Source organism: Dreissena polymorpha, chromosome 1, assembly GCF_020536995.1.
Source record: "Dreissena polymorpha isolate Duluth1 chromosome 1, UMN_Dpol_1.0, whole genome shotgun sequence".
Classification (NCBI taxonomy): domain Eukaryota; kingdom Metazoa; phylum Mollusca; class Bivalvia; order Myida; family Dreissenidae; genus Dreissena; species Dreissena polymorpha.
In genome coordinates, this window is record NC_068355.1 from 8,661,843 (window position 1) to 8,684,650 (window position 22,808).

Sequence of the window (22,808 nt, forward strand, 5' to 3'; positions counted from 1 at the left end):
TGAAATTGAATGTATTACAAACAATCCTGAATAGTGTGCAGTTGTAAGTAGGCATTGTCCTAGTGATTATGCTGTGTTCAAAATAACTCCTTGTCCAAAGTATTGTGCACTTTAACAAAATTTTGGAAATGTTTGTTGGCATTAAATGGAGGCCATGTTCAATGATCAGCCAATTATGCACCTGCTACTGCAGAGTTACTCGCATTGATTTAAACAAAACAAATATAAATTGCTGACCATGCTATTCTACTGGTACAGGTTTCATAGAATCTTCAGCAAATTTTCAGAACATCTTTGCAAAAATAGAAGTCAAGTTTGATGAGCAGCACAGTAAATGTACCATCCTGTTGGGTTCATTTTTAGGATGGAGTTATATTTCTACCATATTAAAGTAATGTCAAAAGGCTTCTTACTTAAATTATCCTGATAAAGTGAAATGCATAATTATTCCCCACAAAACCAAGTTTAGGGGGGTATTATAGGAGTGAGCTTGTTTGTCGGTCGGTCAGTCTGTCGGTCGGTCTGTAGGTCAGTCGGTCCGTGTCTGCTCTCTGATTCAAGTAGTTTTCATCCGATCTTCACCAAACTTCGTCAGAAGTTGTATCCAGATGATGTCTAAGCCAAGTTCGAACATGGGCCTTTGCCGAGTCAAAAACTAGGTCACGGGGTCACTTAGTGCGTTTTAAAAATTCAGCATGTTGTCTGCTCTCTAATTCAAGTAGTTTTCATCAGAGCTTCAGCAAACTTGGTCAGAAGTTGTATCTAGATGATGTGTAGGCCAAGTTCGAACATGGGTAATGGCAAGTCAAAAACTAGGTCACGGGGTCACTTAGTGCGTTTTAAACATTGAGCATGGTGTCCGCTCTCTAATTCAAGTAGTTTTCATCCGGTCTTTACCAAACTTGGTGAGAGGTTGTATGTAGATGATGTGTAGGTCAAGTTAGAACATGGGCCATGCAGGGTCAAAATTCATGTCACGGGGTCACTTAGTGCGTTTTAAACATTGAGCATGGTGTCCGCTGTTTTTTGTGAAGACAACATGCAAAATATTCTGTGTCAATGCGGCATGTGGGGGTATTCGTCACATCTGTGACAAAGCTCTAGTTTGAGTGTTGTTCCACAATATAAAAATGGGATCTCAAGTCTGGTAAAATCTTCTAGCTTGTGTTAACAAAATTTCATTATTGTTGAACAATCAGTGTTTAAACTGGAACAGACTAGCAACAAAAAAATCAATGATTTTGTTCAATATAGTTTATTTGTTGAAAAATAGTATTATGTTATAGTGCAGGTACATGAACATTTTTTTATGCCCCAAGTAGGGTGGCATATAGCAAGTGAACTGTCCGTCCGTCCGTCAGTCAGTCAGTCAGTCAGTCAGTCAGTCAGTCAGTCAGTCAGTCAGTCAGTCAGTCAGTCAGTCAGTCAGTCAGTCCAGTCAGTCCAGTCAGTCAGTCAGTCAGTCAGTCAGTCAGTCAGTCAGTCAGTCAGTCAGTCAGTCAGTCAGTCAGTCAGTCAGAAAACTTTAATGGCCATAACTTTTTCAATATTGAACATAGCAACTTGATATTTGGCATTCATGTGCATCTCATGGAGCTTCACATTTTGAGTGGTGAAAAGTGAAGGTCAAGGTCAACCTTTAAGGTCAAATGTCAAATAAATGGCGTCTGTCCATCCGTCCAAAAACTTTAACATTGGTCATAACTTTTTCAATATTGAAGATAGCATTTTAATTTTTGGCATGCATGTGTATCTCATGGAGCTGAACATTTTGAGTGGTAAAAGGTGAAGGTCAAGGTCATCCTTCAAGGTCAAATGTCAAATATATGGCGTCCGTCCGTCCGAAAACTTTAACATTGGCCATAACTTTTTAAATATTGAAGATAGCAACTTGATATTTGGCATGCATGTGTATCTCATGGAGCTGCACATTTTTAGTTTATTTGTTGAAAAATAGTATTATGTTATAGTGCAGGTACATGAACATTTTTTTATGCCCCAAGTAGGGTGGCATATAGCAAGTGAACTGTCCGTCCGTCAGTCAGTCAGTCAGTCAGTCAGTCAGTCAGTCAGTCAGTCAGTCAGTCAGTCAGTCAGTCAGTCAGTCAGTCAGTCAGTCAGTCAGTCAGTCAGTCAGTCAGTAAGTCAGTCTGTCCGTCCGTCCGTAAACTTTAATGGCCATAACTTTTTCAATATTGAACATAGCAACTTGATATTTGGCATTCATGTGCATCTCATGGAGCTGCACATTTTGAGTGGTGAAAAGTGAAGGTCAAGGTCAACCTTCAAGGTTAAATGTCAAATAAATGGCGTCTGTCCATCCGTCCAAAAACTTTAACATTGGTCATTACTTTTTCAATATTGAAGATAGCATTTTAATATTTGGCATGCATGTGTATCTCATGAAGCTGAACATTTTGAGTGGTAAAAGGTGGAGGTCAAGGTCATCCTTCAAGGTCAAATGTCAAATATATGGCGTCCGTCCGTCCGAAAACTTTAACATTGGCCATAACTTTTTAAATATTGAAGATAGCAACTTGATATTTGGCATGCATGTGTATCTCATGGAGCTGCACATTTTGAGTAGTGAAAGGTGAAGGTCAAGGTCATCCTTCAAGGTCAAATGTCAAATATATGGCGTCTGTCCGTCCGTGTGAAAACTTTAACATTTGCCATCACTTTTTTAATATTAATGATATCAGCTTGATATTTGGCATGCATGCGTATCACATGGAGCTGCACATTTTGAGTGGTGAAAGGTCAAAGTCAAGGTCATCCTTCAAGGTCAAGGTCAAAGATCAAAATTTTGCAATATTGAAGATAGCAACTTGATATTTGGCATGCATGTGTATCTCATGGAGCTGCACATTTTGAGTGGTGAAATGTCAAGGTCATCCTTCAAGGTCAAATTTTGCAATATTAAAGATAGCAGCTCGAAATTTGGCATGCATGCATATCTCATGGAGCTGCACATTTTGAGTGGCGAAAGGTCAAGGTATCCTTCAAGGTCAAGGTCAAAAGTAAAATTTTGCAATATTGAAGATAGCAACTCCATATTTGGCATGCATGCGTATCTCATGGAGCTACACCTTTTGAGTGGTGAAAGGTCAAGGTTATCCTTCAAGGTCAAAGGTAAAATATATGGCTTCAAAGCGGCTCAGTAGGGGCATTGTGTTTTACGAACACAGCTCTTGTTTAAATACAACATGATAGCATAAACATAACAGTTAGTAAAAATCATAAAACGGAGATGATTGGTGTAATCTAATCACAATTCGTGTAATGTGAAACGAAGCTTAATTGCAGGATACTTAAGTTTTGTGGGTGCTCTCAATCACGAAATCAAATGTCCTACACACATTCCACTGTCCAAAATCTTCAAAAAGACATTAGGCAATAGAAAATAAATTCCTAGATTCTCATCCCCGCCAGCCAATCGAAAATCGTTTTGCCCGAACGTTTTTTATTTTGAAAAAAAAAAATCCGTAAAAAAAAATCGAGCCGCAAAATACTGAGGACGAAACGGCTGAATGAGTACGAAAATTGCAAAGTGCGAACTGGCAACTCAATGTCTCCGAGACAGTTATTGATTTTTAACGGCGCACGAGCGTCGTCTGAAATTTAAGTGTTCGAGCGAAAACAACAACAAAATGATTTTTATTTTGAGGTGTAGAAACGGCGTTACAACCGTAAAAGATTGGTACGGGGTGTCAAAATGTGCAGAAACTTTAACTCTCGCGGACCTGTATGATGATTTCATTTGTGGTTCGTATGATCAAACCCCATCGTTAAAAGTTGACCACCCGAAAATCGTCTGTGCTCTAGTCGGCCGAAATAAATTAGAATTGACACAGGTGTCACCCGATGTTACAGTTAGTCAAGCTGTCGGCTGTCTACGAAATTTTATTTACTTTAGTATTGTAGACACCCCTGAAACTTCCCATAAATCTCCATGCATACCATGTTTTAATCAATAATATCTAGTCATACTGAAAAAATAATGTAAAGGGTTCTGTTACAGATTTGTATTTTCTTTAATACTTTGTGTAGTCAATGTTTTATTGAATGTCAGAATATGTTTAACATGATTTTAAAAGGGTAAAATAAAACACAATAAGTCAAATTTTGATTATGTATTTCTTTTACTCTATATAATTTGACATACATACATACATATAGGCATTATGCATATAAACTAACAAATTCATGAACATTTCATTACTTAATATATAGGTCCGACATATAAAATAAAAAGTAAAAAATAAAACCCACCCACCCGCCCCAATCTTCCCCAAAATTTTGATGAGAATCTAGTTATTTATTTTCTATGGCCTTATTAACAAGAAATATTTGTAAAAAGGACATTCCGCCTATGTCCTGACTTTGAAGTAAATGGAGCAAATTTACGGTTTTTAGTTATTAAATTAAAAACACAGGTTTAAGTAGTGTTTTTTTTTTTTTTCCCACTTGATTGTGGCATATCCTACACGTGTAATGTTTGTTATTATGTGAATGTATATTTAAGTACATTATAAAAAGTGTTCCTAGATAAAAAATGTACTACTTGAGATCACATTATATGTGCCTTCACATGACTTATTATGATTCAATTTCTTCGTCATCCAAACATAAGGTATATTGATCTTTGATAAAAATGGTTCCGGTTGGTTGAAAAACATGGCTGCCAGGGGGCAGTTTTTTATGTCCCCCACTATAGTAGTGGGGGACATATTGTTTTTGCCCTGTCTGTTGGTCTGTTGGTTGGTCTGTTGGTTGGTTGGTTTGCGCCAACTTTAACATTTTGCAATAACTTTTGCTATATTGAATATAGCAACTTGATATTTGGCATGCACATTTTGAGTGGTGTCTAGGTCATCCTTCAAGGTCAGGGGTCAAATATATGTGGCCAAAATCGCTCATTTTATGAATACTTTTGCAATATTGAAGATAGCAACTTGATATTTAGCATGCATGTGTATCTCATGGAGCTGCACATTTTGAGTGGTGAAAGGTCAAGGTCATCTTTCAAGGTCAGAGGTCAAATATATGTGGCCCAAATCGCTTATTTTATGAATACTTTTGAAATATTGAAGATAGCAACTTGATATTTGGCATGCATGTGTATCTCATGGAGCTGCACAATTTGAGTGGTGAAAGGTCAAGGTCAAGGTCATCCTTCAAGGTCAGAGGTCAAATATATGTGGCCCAAATCGCTTATTTTATTAATACTTTTGCAATATTGAAGATAGCAACTTGATATTTGGCATGCATGTGTATCTCATGGAGCTGCACATTTTGAGTGGTGAAAGGTCAAGGTCAAGGTCAAACCTTCAAGGTCAAATATATGGGTCAAAATTGCTCATGTAATGTCACTTCTGCAATATTGAAGCTAGCAATTTTATATTTTCAATGCATGTGTATCTCATGAAGCTGCACATTTTGAGTGGTGAAGGGTCAAGGTGAAGGTCATCCTTCAAGGTCAAACGTCATAAAGGGGGACATTGTGTTTCACAAACGCATCTTGTTTTTCCTTATATGGCAGTATATGGCTTTAGTAAAACCTTGTTAACACCCAAGAGGCCACATTTATTGTCCGCTCTTCATGAAACTTGGTCAAAAGATTAATTACAATGATATCTTGGACGAGTTTGAAAATGGTTATCATTGCTTGAAAAACATGGCTGCAGGGGGCAGGGCATTTTTCCTTAAATGGCTATAGTAAAACCTTGTAAACACTCTAGAAACCACATTGATTGTTCGATCATCATGAAACTTGGTCAGAAGATTTTTCCCAATGATATCTTGGACAAGTCTATAAATGGTTCCGGCTTGGTTGAAAAACATGGGCACCAGAGGACAAGGCATTTTTCCTTATATGGCTGTATATGGCTATAGTAAAACCTTGTTAACACTCTAGAGGCCACAGTTATTGTCCAATCTTCATGAAACTTGGTCAGAAGATTTTTCCCTATGATATCTTGGACATATTAGAAAATGATTCTGGTTGGTTGAAAAACATGGCCACCAGGGTGCGGGGCATTTTTTCTTATATTGTAATGGCAGGGATCAAGCTAGACTCCAATTTTTGGGAGAAGTCACTTCTCCCTCAGCTCTGGAGAGGGAGAAGTGAGGCAGTTTTAGGGAGAAGTGGATCTTTTGGGATCACCAATGGACCATTGTGAACCATGACCCAGGGGTTTCACTGGCCCCCAAAAAAGTTGTTGCTACTTTTTCGCAGTGTGAAAACTGTCTGTTATTCCAACCTTATTAATATGAACAATCATTTAGGACAATTATTAAAAGAAACCTTACTACAGTACACTCCACGCGTTTTCCCCAATTTCCCTCCATACTCCGCGGGTTTCGACCTGGAGGGAGATTAAGAAAATCCCGCTATACGCGGCGTTTTCATGATTTTGGACGCGGCGGTTAACGATCGGCAAAACTGATAAACCGACGCGGCGGCCCTCGGCGTTGGCAACGCGGGGGAAACTCCGCGTTTTTCGAGATAACGATCAATTTAATTTTGTTTGACTTCCTGATTTTCAAATAAAATTACATTTATTACAAGTACATACATGTACATGTAGTATAATATTTACAATTAAAAAAAACAACCAAGATAGATCGATCACGACGTGGTTGTAGAAGTAGTTGTGGTTGTATAGAAAACTCGTTGATTTACGACACACAAAACGTCGTCTTTTAACTAATACTTACCAATTAATATAAACACAGTTTGCAACATTGTTTTTATTTTGATAATTTAATCCAAAGTTTTCATGTTAGCAGGTGATTTTCTATAATGAACATGTATACAAATGACCAAGGACCCTAAAAATCTCGCAAATCTGTGTGAATTGACAGTTTGACGTAATCAAAGAAAAGCCGCTTCCTGTCTAAAGGCATAACTTACTCAAGTAAACACGTTCAACAAATGCATAAGGAATGGTTTTAATTGTCGGAACAAAGTCTATTCTCTGCTCGCTAATGCATTGATTTTTTCTTTGTTTGTAGGTTATTCCATTGATTGCTAAAAGGTGGTAACTATTGAGTTGATAATTGCATTTAATATTCACAGTTGTATTCTTGTTGCGTCGACATTCTAAACAATGTTTACCAGTAATTATGGACCAAATCGGCAGAGTGACATTCACACATGTTAATCCCTTTTGTCAAAACACCGAATACAGCAGTCTACACAATAGGTCAGTAGACAAGCTTTGCGTGTTTTCATAACGTCAAACACTTAAAATCCAGTTCCGCACAGATGTCTTCTGTAATCAGTTTACAGTACAATTAGTGTTAAAATAATTACTCTACTAAAATACCGTAACGATAAAGATTCGGCGTGTTCGATTTGAAATTATTTTAGAGGAAATATCAACTTATTCGCGATATAATTTCGTTAATAAATACCAAAGAAACTTTTAACCGAAATCAACAATGTTCTCTGCGCTACAAAGTTTGTATAAAAAAAATCAATACACGCACGCTTTGCAGGAGTATACATTGTACCTTGACCTTGTACATTGCAGCATAATTTTTGCGCGCTTTTGTCGGGAAATATACATGACTGTATATTGGAAGCATTTGTAAACGTCGTGTTAACAATTAAAAATCGTAGTGTGTTTCGGATTACTAATTATTATTCTCATTTGGAAATTTTACGGAACATTTATTCTTGTGTCGTATGTGTTATGATTTAAATATTAATTTGTCAAATGTATTATATTAGACTAATTCATATTGTAGACGTACCTGTGAATTAAAAAACATAATTTTTATACGTATTAATTTTCTATACAATTATCTTTTTATACATGTACTACAGTATTTAAACAATTTATTATAACAATGTTTTTATTTTTTGGCATGCCCAGTAGCACACTGCTAACGCGGCGTTGCGCGGCGATCACTGATAAGAACGGAAGGTGTCTGCATTTACCGACTAGCCTAAAGTAATACACGCCGCGGGAATTAGCGAACGCGGCGTAACGCCGAGCGTTTTATCGAGTTCACCTCGCTCTTCCAACGCCGCGTGAACACTCGCTAGCAGAAAAAACCCGCGGAGGGAGCGCGTTTTTTGGGGAAAACGCGTGGAGTGTACTGTACATTACATTAATGTCCTTGACTGTATTATCACTTGAAAAAATATGGTAATACATAAAAAACTATAAGTACCTTCATAAGTCATACCTTCATAAGTCTTAATAAGCTTTATTTGTATATAAATAACTTTTTTCATCTTGATAATCAACACAGATAACCAAAATAATATAATAATGTTAACATCAATGTAACAGTATGCTGCGTAAATGTTTCAAAATTAGCTATTTAATTTTAAACATAGAATCACACCAATTTACTTCATTTGAAAGGGAAAAAGAAAAAATCAGAAAATAAAGCATCTCACTTCATATTGTTAAACAGTTATATTTGGTCATTTGGACATGATATACATCAGCTTTGACAGCTTCTGTTGTTAAAACGTTTTCTGTAAGTAGTGGATGATTTCTAGGCTCTAATAAATGAATGTTTTTCAGAAAGGCCCAGATAATTGCCACCATTCATTCTAGTTGCCTGAAATATCATAAAACATAGTTTTACAAACTATTAACAACAAACCAACACATGAATGTCCCTATCTTTAAATGTCCGAATTTTTAACATATCCGAAATATAGTACAACGAGTGAATGGTTTACTTTTTATTTCCGAAATTGTTGGTTTCTTAATCAAACTTTACCTTTCCCAAAATATTATAATAATGAAACTTTTAAACAGAAATGCTCACAAATTCCTGTCGAAACAAGATTTCATGTGTTTTTGTGGAGAAATTGTTTTTGTTAAATGCCAGGTCCGTGGTATTGACAGTCACTATTGATTAAATGGTAAAGAAATATCGGCCCTAATAATCGTTACAATTTTTTATCGTAGTGAGAGTTTGTCACAGTGTTACTTTATTTATTGCTCACTATCATAAAGGCGCCGTTCATCCGATAATAACCCCCATAAAACTTGACAATAGAAGTAAAAACAGCGGTAACACTTACACGCTTCAGTGATTTCACTCTGCTTTGTCAAGAGATTCCTGCCAAATAGCCGAATGACGAGCGCTGTGAATGGTTGCTTATCAATTTTCAATAGGTAATTTACTACGCCAGGGGGCGGAGTTTCGTCGATTCGGTCAGTTGATTGACTTTGGCGTGTATTCGGTAATAAACAGAAGCCACTTAGATAGCGCTGCGGATATGATAATTGCCAGATTTTAGGGCGAAGTGATATCGCCGGTGCTTTTGATCCGGGCGATTAAAGTGAAGCCATGGCGATATAATCGCCCAAATTGCCCAGTTGCTTGATCCCTGAATGGCAAGACTTTTTAACACTCTAAAAGTCGCATTTATTGCCCGATCTTCATGAAACTTGGTCAGAACATTTCTTCTAATGATATCTTGGATGTGTTTGAAAATGGTTCCGGTCTGTTGAAAAACTTTGCCACCGAGGAGCGGGAATTTATCCTTAAATGGCTATAGTAAAACCTTGTTAGAACTCTAGAAATTACATTAATTGTCCACTCTTCATGAATGTTGACATCTTGGGCTGAACAAAACAGGTCAGTTTCTTTAAATCTCAGGTGAGCCACTTTGGGCCTTTCAGGCCCTCTTGTTTATTATCTGATGGAGTTGATCAAGAATGGCACATGAGTTTGCCAATAACGGTCATTTATCAATGTTATTTATATAACTTTTATTCAATTGTTTTATTTTGTGTAAAAATTATATTCAAAGTTAAAAAACAGTTTCTTTACAGTTTTTAAAGCTGGCCGAGTTGATATTTCTCACAACAATTTTGTTTTCTCAACTGACCAGAATTGATCAGTATTTGTCAGATACATTCTTAAGCTTAACTCTACCATACTGATCTCGCAAAATTTGTGCCAAAAAATGCCATAAGCATCAAAAATACGAAACCTAATCATGTACATAACAGAATCCTCAAGACTATTATTAACCTGTGATGTATACACGCTTTGGGTCACATGAGCGCCAATTTCACGGGATTTCCACTTTTGCGCTTTTTAAAACAAAGAACTATTAAATCACAGGTGTTGGGCGCATGGCCAAGTCACTTAAACACTATCAATATGTCATAAAACAACATTTTTTATAATTTTGTCAAAAACAAATCTGATATAATATATATATATATATTTACAAGGTAGGTATTTCTTGACACAGGAAAATAACCAACATCATCATGTTTAAGCAATTAAATGCCTAAATGGCGGTCGATTTTCGTAAACTATGTACCATTTTGTTGGGAAAGGTTGTCTCGTGACGAAAAATGACCACGAACGGCTATTTGCCAACATAAACTACAAGAAAAAAAACTTCTCTAACTCGTAGAAATGCCAGGTCGGCTCTTGTCTGACCGAACGTTTAGTGCCAATTTTTACAAGAGTAAAACTATCGAAATATCCCAGCTATGGAACATAATCAACATTATTACAATAAACAAATACGAGTTTATAAACTTTCAACACAGATTTGTCATTTTGTTTGCGTTAAAACGTGGAAATCGTTATAAATCGTTGTAAATCGGGAATTGTTTATCGGCAATTTCAAGTCCAGCTTCATCAACAGTAGATCAAACGCTCAAGGTAAATACGGTTCTCGGTTTCAGATATTCGGTAACTCTGATGCGCAGAACCAATAGTTGGATAAATAGCATAAGGTGAAGTACACGGACAAATGACAAATCTGTGATTTAGAAGTTCTTCTTTGTTTTGAAAAGCGCGGAAAGGGAAATCATGTTTATATTGTATCAGAATTGGGGGGGGGGGGGGGGGGGGGGGGGGGGCAAAATAATGAAAAATGTTGTTTTATGACATATTGATAGTGTTTACGTGACTTGGCCACCCGCCCAACACCTGTGCTCAGAGTCTTTGCATATATTTTATTTCACGTGGTTTAACATGTGACCTGCGGGTGTTGAAATTTAGATCATTTCTGTCCATGGACAGATATTGAAAAGCCCTATCTTTGTACTGAATATGGGCATTTCTTGACCGAATTTGACCAACTATTTTGCACATCTTACATAAATACCATCACACTTTGACTCATTATCACTTTTTTGCGACACATAACAAAAATGGGAAAATATACCAACATCAACTCGGCCGGCTTTAATACCATAACAACATATGTACAATCTGTTACTAAATTGTCTATGGTTAGATGTACACCATGAATGTTAAACAGTTATCATTATCCTGTTGCTCAAAAACAGATCCTGCTATCTGATCAACAGCATTCTTCTTTGTTCAGATTCAATAACAGCCTATCTGCACACAATGTTTTCATGATGAAATATCTTGTTATGGTTGACAGCCGAGAAATGTGTTGAATTATAAAGGGGCAATCCTATAGTGTGCTTTAGTATAATACAATGAATAGAATGTAAACATTTTGGCAACCTAGACGTGGTGGTAATGAAACCATGAGTATGACCTTTATAATAGCACTGACTTGACTGACTTCATACAAGCTCTCCATTTAATTGCTGTTTAATAATGTTTTTATTGTAACATTAAAATGCTATTTTTTGCTAACTGTTTTTCTTGCTCACTAATTTATGTTTAAAACTGTAGACAGATAAATGTTTTTAAGATTTGTTGCCATTATGAGTCTTTCTGATTTCATGTGAAAGCATGTAACTCTTTTATTTCAATTGCATTTCAGAAAGTTGTCGTCTGTAGCACAATGTTTTGTGCTGGAAATATTGATAACCATTGTGGGCACTATAGTGTTTAAATAGAATAACTTCAAGCAATATTCTACAAATAATTAAATTTCATAACAAACAAGAGATGTGTTTGTCAGAAACACAATGCCCCCTACTGCGCCGCATTGAAATGAAATTTCTATTTATCATTTGGCAGGTATAGCAATCATCTCCCTTTAAAGGTTATTACTACCCTTGAATTTTTTCCAATCCAACCGGGAGGGGAGTCTCACAGTCAATTATGACCATGTCAGACATCAAATACAATCAAGGCCTGGTTTAAAAGAGATCCTTTTTCATAAATCATAGCCAGAGTTGATCATGTATCTATGGACGTAAGTCCACAGGTATGTAATGAACATCAAAGAAATTATAATTATATCATTTAAAAAAAAACTTTGACAAATCAATCATTTGGGTTATAAATAATCAAAATAATAAATCTGTACAGTAACTGTGAAAAGAACTTCAATTCTTGGTAAGGAAATATATAATATGAGATTTATAATTATATAAATTACTTCCCTTGAAAATAATTGTCTGTAACAAATCTCTATTTTTAGTTGCAAATAATAAAAAGCCACTGCTGTGACTGTAGATTTACCACTCAAAATGTGCAGCTCCATGAGATACACATGCATGCCAAATATATAAAGTGGCTATGTTCAATATTGAATAATTTTCTCCCTTTTTAAAGCTTATTACTGTATTTTTTACCGTAGACCGTAAAGGATGACCTTGACCTTTACCTTTTACCACAATGTGTTTGTCAGAAACACAATGCTGCCTTCTGCGCAGCTTTGATTTATTTAACAAAAATATACACGTGGGCAGGTCAGATAACTATGTCCATTTAAAGCTTATTACTTCCCTTGACTTTGTTTTTTTCACCCTAGACCTTGAAGGATGATGTTCACCTTGAAATTTTACCACTCAAAATGTGCAGCTCCATGAGATACATATGCATGCCAAATATCAAGGTGCTATCTTCAATTTTTAAAAAGTTATGGCCATGAGTTCCAGCACACCCAGGGGACTAAGCACTCAGGAGTTTAGAACTGCTAGTTCAATCTAATAAGGCTTCATATATTCAGGATCTGTTTTGAATTCTAAAAAGATTTGATGCATGGGGAAGTTTCCAATTGTGATTCAATTTGATAACTGGTAAAACATTGGGGTTAAAATATTCCTGCTTAAAGCCATCTTTCATAATCAAATATCTTCAATACTTGCAGAGCTAATTGCTACTCTCATGAAATTTGTTTTAAAAAAAAGTCGAAGAAAATTCATCCAAAAGTATTGATACAATAGAAATGGTTCTTCTACTCTGAACTAATGCTTTCAATGCCCTCTCAATGTACAACATTTAAATTGTCTTAAATAACCCCGGGAAACAGGTTCATGAACTTCATGAATGTATTCATGAACTTCATGAATTTACTTCATGAACCAGCACATGAATGAACAAAATATACATGAATAACACATAAGTATGCATGAACTCCAAGTTCATGCACTTGAAACAGGTTTGTGAACCAGTTCAATAATGGACAAAATATTAATGAATAACACAACTATTAATGAACTTAATATACTTCATGAACTGGTTCTGGTTTATGAACAGAATATTTCTGTTTTTACAACGGAAGAGTATTGTGTGCACATGAAGTTGTAAAGGAAGCAAGCTAAATGAAGCCACATGGTATAAGTCATTTGGAAATGTAAGTCTTTAATAAATTACCGGCTAAACTGATGAGCCATTGGTTCTATTTCAACTTCTCTAGCACTGTGCTCACTTATGTTTCCCAATTTTTATGCCCCCTTAGGAGGGCATATAGTGATCACACTGTCCGTCCGTCTGTCTGTCCATCACACTTTGCGTTTAGGTTTCGAAAAATGCTCATAACTGTTATGTTGCTTCAGATGTAACCTTCATATTTGGTATGCATGTGTATATGGACAAGGCCTTTTCATTAGCACACAAATTTTGACCCCTTTTACCTTGACCTTGAACTTAGGGTCAGCGTTTAGGTTTCGAAAAATGCGTTTAGGTTTCGAAAAATGCTCATAACTTCTATCAAAGCGTTAATCAGGGGCATATGTCATCCTATGGAGACAGCTCTTGTTGACATGTTTTTATGTCCCCAACCACTATAATGGGGGACATTATTATTGTTTTTGCCCTGTTTGTTTGCTTGTTTGTTTGTTTGTTTGTCAAAGGTCAAAAAACAAATCCAAGGGAAGTAATAAGCTTTAAAGGGAGATAATTATCTGAACCTGTCAAATGATAAAAAAATTAAAATAAATCAAAGCGGCGCAGAAGTGTTTCTGACAAACATATTTCTTGCTAAATCCCTTTATGATATTGAAACAGTAGAAGAGGTTCTGTTTATATATATGCCCGCATTCCAAGAAGAGGGGCAATATTGTTTTGCAAATGTCGGTCCGTTGGTCTGTCGGTCGGTCCGTCCACCAGATGGTTTCCGGGTGATAACTCAAGAACGCCTAGGCCTAGGATAATGAAACTTCATAGGTGCATTGATCATGAATGGCAGGTGACCCCTATTGATTTTCAGGTCACTAGGTCAAAGGTCAAGGTCACAGTGACTCGAAACAGTAACTCGTCCACATTTGTTTGTAAACACTCTAGAGGCCACATTTATTGTCCGATCTTCATGAAACTTGGTCAGAAGCTTTGTCCCAATGAAATCTCGGTCGAGTTCAAAACTGGGTTGCGCCGGGTCTAGTGTTTTATCCAGGCCGTTTTAGCGTGGCGCGGCGCCACGCCGCTTTTTTGAAGCGCCTCGCTGCCCCTTTCAAAGCAAATCAGCGCCACGCTGCCCTTTTCAAAGGCCGCCGCCCTGTTTTCCGCCGTGCGCGACCTTATTGATAACATCTTAATTGCCTCTTAACCAAGCTTCTAAGCCGACTATTATCAGCGAAGATTCGCGCGGTTGTGAATACGTCATGCGTGAATAACCATGTGTCAATATCAATCGATAATTTCAGTGGCTTTGTAACACTAATCGGTCCGGATACAATCGTGCACAGTTACTTAGGAGACTTGATGAAAACCTTGATGTTATTCACGTGGAAATTGTGCATTTCATGCATAATTCAGTTATATCAAAACATTTATTTTTACGCGTAATTAAATTTAAAAAAAAACACCAGTTGTATCTGTAAAATATTGATTTGATTTCAATTTAATGCAAATAAAATAATATTTATTTACAGGGCTTGCACTAAGCGGCATACGGCCGTATATTACGCCCGATAATTGTTTCCATACGCCGATTACAAAACCCCATGACGTCCACTGTACTTCCTGAAAATTGGCCATACGCCGAAAATAGCAACCCGTGACATATTAAAGCTGTCGATTAAAATAACGCTCCGCCTCCTATCCAATACAATTGGCGCAGGCTCATATTAAAGCTGTCGATTAAAATAACGCTCCGCCTCCTATCCAATACAATTGGCGCAGGCTCACAGTAGATGTGTGTTGATGAATTATAGCAGACGACAATCTTAACACGTTTGCTGTTCACGGTTAGGCAGACCGCGCTTAATTGGAGCACGTGCTTGTTTATTGTCACGATGTTTTGATTACAATAATGTGTGAATGTCGGCAAAGAAGTTCATACCCCGTCTTGGACCCTGTTTGACCAAATTTTGTTAATTGTTGTAACAGTAGTAGGCCTGCACCATTGGTTCAATTCAGAACATTATGACCCGTTTGTAACTTGTCAAAATATGTTAATTGGCAAACACAGATATGAATTTTACAAAAATATTGAACTTGTACCACTTATCATTCGTGTTTAGAATGTCGCAACGTACGCTTTCCGATTTTGGCATTCCACTTTCGACGAAACGTAAATTAGAAATTGATGCAAATTGCTTGGTAAGCAAAACAAGTTTATATCGGAGACCAATTAACGTGTATTGAATTAATTGACAATGAACAAAAGACAGTACGGCACCGTTCCTAGTTACACTTTTTGCGAAATAAAATGTACACAATACAACACGTGGTCATGAAAACAATGTCATTACGCAGAACTTTCTGACTATTCAACAAAGTGTTAGTGTTTGTGAATCTCCAGTTAAGATGCATATAAAGGACTTGTTTGTGCAATGTGTGTAACGTTTTAAATATAAATAATTGTTTAAGAGGGTAACTCATTTAACAGTATTCTAAGACATCTTTGAAAAGCTATAGTTTGTATAAGATATATATCCTATGGTGTTTAATCTTGTTTTTTGTTACTACATGAAAATATAAAAACACATAATAAAATATACATTCTGGATTTTGTTGGTTTAATTATTCAACAATAAATCTCAAAACTAAACATACAATGTTTGTGTGTAACAAAGCTTGTTATTAAGTCACTATACAGATATATTTGTGCCCTTTTTATGGATGTCGCGTGCTAAAGTGCCCTTTTTTGAAATTTTGCACCACGCCCTTTTTCCTTCCTGTATAAAACACTAGGGTCAAAAACTAGGTCACTAGGTCAAAAAAAAGAAAAATTTGTAAACACTGTAGAAGTCACATTTCATGCCCAATCTTCATGTAACTTTGTCAAAATGTTTGTCTTAATGATATGTTGGTTGAGTTCAAAAGTGGTTCTGGTCCGTTGAAAAACATGGCGGTTGGTTGAAAAACATGGCCGCCAGGGGGCGGGGCATTTTTCCTTATTTGGCTATAGAGAAACCTTGTAAACACTCTAGAAGTCACAATTTTTGCCCAATCATCATGAAAGTTGGTCAAAACATTGGTTTTATTGATATCTTGGACGAGTTGGAAAATGGTCCAGATCGGTGAAAAACCATGGCTGCCAGTGGGCGGGGCATTTTTCTCTATATGTATATAGTGAAAACATGTGAACACTCTAGAAGTCACATTTTTGGCCCAATTTTCATGAAATTTGGTCAGAACATTTGTTTCCTTGATATGAGAGTTGAGTTCGAAAATGGTTCCGGTCAGTTGAATAACATGGCTGCCGGGGGGGGGGGGGGGGGGGCAGTTTTCTTATATTTATATAGTAAAAAAAGCTTGTGAACACTCTAGAAGTCACATTTTTTGCCCAATCATCATGAAACTTGGTGAAAAGATTGGTTTTATATATATCTCAGATGAGTTCGCAAATGGTCCAGACCGATCAAAAAACATGGCTGCCAGGGTCGGGGGCAGTTTTCCTTATGCGGCTAGAGAGAAACCTTGTGATGGAACACTAAAAAAGTCACATATTTTGCCTAATCATCGTGAAACTTAATCAATACATTGGTTTTATTGATTTCTCGGATAAGTTGGAAAAAGTCTCAGATCGGTGAAACACACTTTTTAGCTCACCTGATTGCTCAGGTGAGGTTTTAAGATTGGTCTTTGTCCGCCGTCCGCCTGTCCACATTTGGTTTGTAAACACTCTAGCATTCACATTTCTCAAGTATTCTTTATCAAAGTTGCTGAAAGATCTCAGTCAAGTTTGATAATGAGCAAATCACATAATTAATGCCATAATTATTGCCCTTAGATTGTCCAAATTTTCATTATATAATACAAAATCCTTGTAAACACTCTAGAGGTTACTATTTTGTTTCAGATTTTATGAATCTTTGTCATAATATTTATGTTTGTAAGCAAAGTTTGATGTTTGGTAAGGGGGGTCAACTCAAAATATAGGTCACCAGGTCAAATCTTACAAAAACAAAAACACTCCATACACCAGAGTTTTGGTTGAATAATGATGAAACTTGACCAGGATGTTTGTCTGGACAATATCTAGGTCAAGTTTGACCTTTGGTAAAGATTGAATAAACCGACTCCTCTCAGGTGAGCGAACTAGGGCTATCTTGGCCCTCTTGTTTATATATTTATTTTCCACACACCAAATATTGATATGTTCCAAGTAACTATCTGACAAACAAGGAGTCAATCTTTTCAGAAAAAAAATGGATGGTTTAGCCAGAGATTTTTTGGACCAATTGGGAAAAGTACAGGTACCATACCAATTTGAAAAAAAATAGGGCAAAAACACTGATTTGGAAACTTCAGTAGTGGAATTTTCAGATTGGGTATTATGGCTGTTTTTAACCAGGTTTTCCGAAGGAAAAAACTGGTTATTAGATTGGCGATGTCCGCGAGCGGGCTGGTGGGCTGGCGGGCGGAACAAGCTTGTCCGGGCCATAACTTTGTCGTTCATTGTCAGATTTTAAAAATCATTTGGCACATTTGTTCACCATCATTAGACTGTGTGTTGCGCGAAAGAATTATGGCGATATCTCCAAGGTCAAGGTCACAATTTGAGTTTGAAGGTCAAAAATGGCCATAAATGAGCTTGTCCGGGCCATAACGTTGTCGTTCATTGTCAGATTTTAAAATAATTTGGCACATTTGTACACCATCATTAGACGGTGTGTCGTACGAAAGAATTACGTCGATATCTCCAAGGTCAAGGTCACAATTTGAGTTTGAAGGTCAAAAATGGCCATAAATGAGCTTGTCCGGGCCTTTACTTTGTGATTCATTGTGAGATTTTAAAATAATATGGCACATTTGTTGACCATCATTAGATGGTGTGTCACGCTAAAGAATCACGTCGATATCTCCAAGGTCAAGGTCACAATTTGAGTTTGAAGGTCAAAAATGGCCATAAATGAGCTTGTCTTGGCCATTACTATGTCATTCATTGTGACATTTTAAAATCATTTGACACATTTGTTCACCATTATTGGACGGTGTGTTGCGCGAAAGAATTACGTCAGTATCTCCAAGGTCAAGGTAGCCCCAACTAAAAATAGATTGATTTTGAAACAACTATGTAACTATGAACAATCAGTAACAATGCACATTTTGATTTTGAGTTGTCTCTCTTTATCAGACTTTTTATGCCCCCGGTAGGGTGGCATATAGCAGTTGAACTGTCTGTCAGTATGTCAGTATGTGTGTATGTCAGTCTGTCCATCCGCCCGTTTGAAAAAAAAACTTTAACGTTGGCCATAACTTTTGCATTATTGAAGATATAAACTTGATATTTGGCATGCATGTGTATCTCTTGAAGCTGCACATTTTGAGTGGTGGAAGTTCAAGGTCAAAGGTAAAAAAATAATTATTTCAAAGCGGCTTTTTCATGAAGTTGCACAATTTGAGTGGTGGAAGTTCAAGGTCAAGGTCATCCTTCAAGGACAAAGGTAAAAAAAAAAAAAAAAAAAAAAATTCCAAGTGGGGTTCTCATGAAGCTGCACAATTTGAGTGGTGGGAATTCAAGATCAAGGTCAATTTTACACAAGGTAGTTAAAAATACACATTTTGAATTGTCTCCCTTTATCAGACTTTTTCAACTGAAAACCTGGTTTTGTGACAATTTTGTCCCTTGTTAGTAAATTGCTTGTTATAATTTTCACAAACCAATTCAAATATTCATTTACATGCCTTTTGGCTTGAAGTGTTCAGTTAATGTGCTCATTTTGTTTGTTCACTTGCAGATAATGCACTTTTGAAACAAAATTGATGAAATGTTCATTCCATTTTGGACTTGTTATGATGATGATTGGGAATTTTGTAGTTTTTCCTCCTTTGGGAAAGTACCTTTTAAGGGTACTTTATAAAGATGTAAACATTTGTTTTGTCTAGCATGAACAATTTAATGTGAGTGTGTATATTACATACTGTTACAAAAAAGTTGAAATACTTAGTTATTCTCTTATGCTGCTAGATTAACTTTCTGGGTGTAAATGAAATGTTATTAACTTTTAAATTACTTGTCATTTTAGCAGCATTACAATAGTTAAAGATAATTAGCAACACATGTTTATGCATTTGATTATAAACAGAGCCTTTAACAGATGTGTATCTAACCATGTAAGTTAATTGTCAGCTTTGTTAAAGATACTGAGATTTTGTTCTTTCATTAATATTGTCTCAAGTTCACGTTCAAACTGTCTTTAGAGATACACTTTCACTCTTTTAAGTTTGTATGAACACTTCATGTTCTTGTGTAGGTTTAACAGAGTTTTCCAGATTTATTAGCTTTAAATTATACACCAGGTTGGGGGTCAAATAATAAGAATAAGGTTCATGAAAGTTATTTTTATTTGTATTTGTTGAAATTCAGGTTAAGAACTCATAACTCATCAAATGAAAGATAAACAAATAATACCTTATTTGGGTGATTTTTTAGAATTTGAGCCAGAAAATTTGTGATGTTTAATGTTAAACTTCAGAGTTCAGACTATTATCCACAATTAATCAATTTTTGTTTGCTTTTACCAGTTAAATTTTGGAGTAAAATTATTGTTATCAAAATTTATTAATTTGCAATATAGTGTTACTTAAATTCCATTTGATTTAAACAGTATCATCAAGGTTTCCGCCTTCATGACAATTTATTGTCTTGCTAAAAATTCCTGACATTTATATGTAAATCCATTAATAATTATTCCTGTTGCAATGAGAATTTTAGTACAGTGTGGTGTTAAGAGTCTATCAATGAATGCTTGTATGCATAATCGTCTGCTCATTGCTGATGAGTGCGCCACACAGTATGAATGCTTGTATGCATAATCGTCTGCTCATTGCTGATGAGTGCCCCACACAGTATGAATGCTTGTATGCATAATTGTCTGCTCATTGCTGATGAGTGCGCCACACAGTATGAATTTGCGTTTTGTTTTTTTTAATCAAGTAAGGAATACATTTTAATCACAAACTGTTAAAACTGAAAACAACTTTAGTGTTAAACTTCTTATATAAATGTTGATGGGGAAATTAAATATTTGAGATAAACCAAAGTTATTCCTGCTGTATATTCAGTTACTTACTCGTTGCTTAAATATTTAAATGCTGTGATAATTATTCGGTTGCTTAAATTTGTTATCTTGCCATAGGTGGAGGGATATTGTTTTAGCGTTGTCCGTCTTTCCGTCCGTCCTGGCCTTCCGTCCGTCCGGCACTTTTGTGTCCGGAGCCATATCTTGGAATTGCTTTGTCAGATTTCATTGAAACTTGGTATGAGTATATATATGGATAAAAGGGTGATGCACGCCAAATTGCATTGTACACCATCTGTTAATAACGGAGTTATGGCCCTTTGTATCTTGAAAAAAATGCTTTTATTTCCGGAGTCATATCTTGCTTTGGTGGATTTCAGTGAAAATTGGTATGAGTATATATATGGATAAGAGGATGATGCACGCTAAATGGCATTTTACACCATCTGTTAATAAAGGAGTTATGGCCCTTTGTATCTTGAAAAAATGCTTTTATATACAAGCTTAGAGATTTATCTCCATTAACAAATGAGCCAGAGCCATGAAACTTTCCACAGTTGTTCTCAATCATCTGGGGGTTCTTCACATTCAACACCTATAATCCTAGGGGCTAAGGTCAAGGTCACACATTGAGGTCAAAGGTCACAAATTTGATTAATTATTTAGTCATTCCTTTAATAAGCATCAAGGGTTTCTGTAATAACTGTCCACAATTGTTCTCCATTATCTAGCTGAATGTCAAATATAAGATCAAGGTTGCTAGGGTCATGGTCAAAGTCACACACAAAGGTCAAAATCACACGTTTTGATTAAATATGCCTAATTTGGTAAGGATGCTACCATACTAAAATGAATTCTCAAAATCTGCATTTTATTGTCTGCAAACCCATCACAGGTACAAGTGTCAGTTTAAAAAATAATTGAGAAAAGGCACAACCTTTCACTTATACCTTTTCTTTTAGTTCTACACCCATCCATAAACAAAATTTATTACACCCATCCATAATAGGCATAAACAAAATTTATTTGGCCGGGGATATCAATTCAATGAATTTGCTTGTTGTATTTGTTTCAGTGTGGTTCTTGCACATTAATCAGAATATGAAAAATTCAAAAGAATAAAATCTTCATCCGTTTATTTTCACTTTTTAAGGTTAATATGTCTTAATATGTCTTAATAGTGCGCAAGAAATGAGATTGAAGCTGTCACTTTAAAAAATATTTTAACCATGTTTTTATGTCCCCCACTATAGTAGTGGGGGACATATTGTTTTTGCCCTGTCTGTTGGTCTGTTTGCGCCAACTTAAACATTTTGCAATAACTTTTGCTATAATGAAGATAGCAACTTCATATTTGGCATGCATGTGTATCTCATGAAGCTGCACATTTTGAGTGGTGAAAGGTCAAGGTCATTCTTCAAGGTCAGAGGTCAAATATATGTGGCCAAAATCGCTCATTTTATGAATACTTATACAATATTGAAGATAGCAACTTGATATTTGGCATTCATGTGTATCTCATAGAGCTGCACATTTTGAGTGGTGAAAGGTCAAGGTCAAGGTCATCCTTCAAGGTCAGAGGTCAAATATATGTGGCCCAAATCGCTTATTTTATAAATACTTTTGCAATATTGAAGATAGCAACTTGATATTTGGCATGCATGTGCATCTCATGGAGCTGCACATTTTGAGTGGTGAAAGGTCTAGGTCAAAGTCATCTTTCAAGGTCAGAGGTCAAATATATGTGTCCCAAATCGCTTATTTTATGAATACTTTTGCAATATTGAAGATAGCAACTTGATATTTGGCATGCATGTGTATCTCATGGAGCTGCACATTTTGAGTGGTGAAAGGTCAAGGTCATCCTTCACAAGGTCAAGGTCATCCTTCAAGGTCAAACATCATATAGGGGGACATTGTGTTTCACAAACACATCTTGTTATTGGGAAGCATTGTACCAAAACAATGTTTGGTTCATCAATTTATTAGTCTGTTTTTACATTCTATGTCTCATGTTCACCCTAGCTTCCAAAAAAAAACAACATTTTTTCGGCGTAGCTGTACATGCCAGCTTTTCACCTTACCTGACTTTTGTAACTGTCCAATAAAATTCAAATAAAATTTCCAGCGGCTAGGTCAGAATGAATACACTTCATTTATCTCATAGGCTGATTTGAGCATACCACCAGAACATTGGAAACATGTCCGCGTCTTTGTTACACTGTTTTACTGCGTGTTCAG

The 22,808-nt window shown here is 36.1% G+C and overlaps 1 protein-coding gene across 4 annotated transcripts in view; it reads left to right on the forward strand.

Annotated features, from left to right (window-relative positions):
* The window catches only part of LOC127870341 (autism susceptibility gene 2 protein homolog), a 254,849-nt gene that overhangs the window by 72,919 nt on the left and 159,122 nt on the right, over positions 1–22,808 (forward strand). Inside the window, exon 1 of one of the 4 annotated variants that reach the window (XM_052412982.1) lies at positions 17,736–17,798. The exons of the other annotated variants lie outside the window; for them this stretch is intronic. Within the exon in view, the coding sequence (XP_052268942.1) occupies positions 17,751–17,798 (48 nt within the window). The 5' untranslated portion in view covers positions 17,736–17,750. Of the gene's footprint in view, positions 1–17,735; positions 17,799–22,808 lie in introns of those variants that run through there. 4 annotated transcript variants of the gene reach the window in all.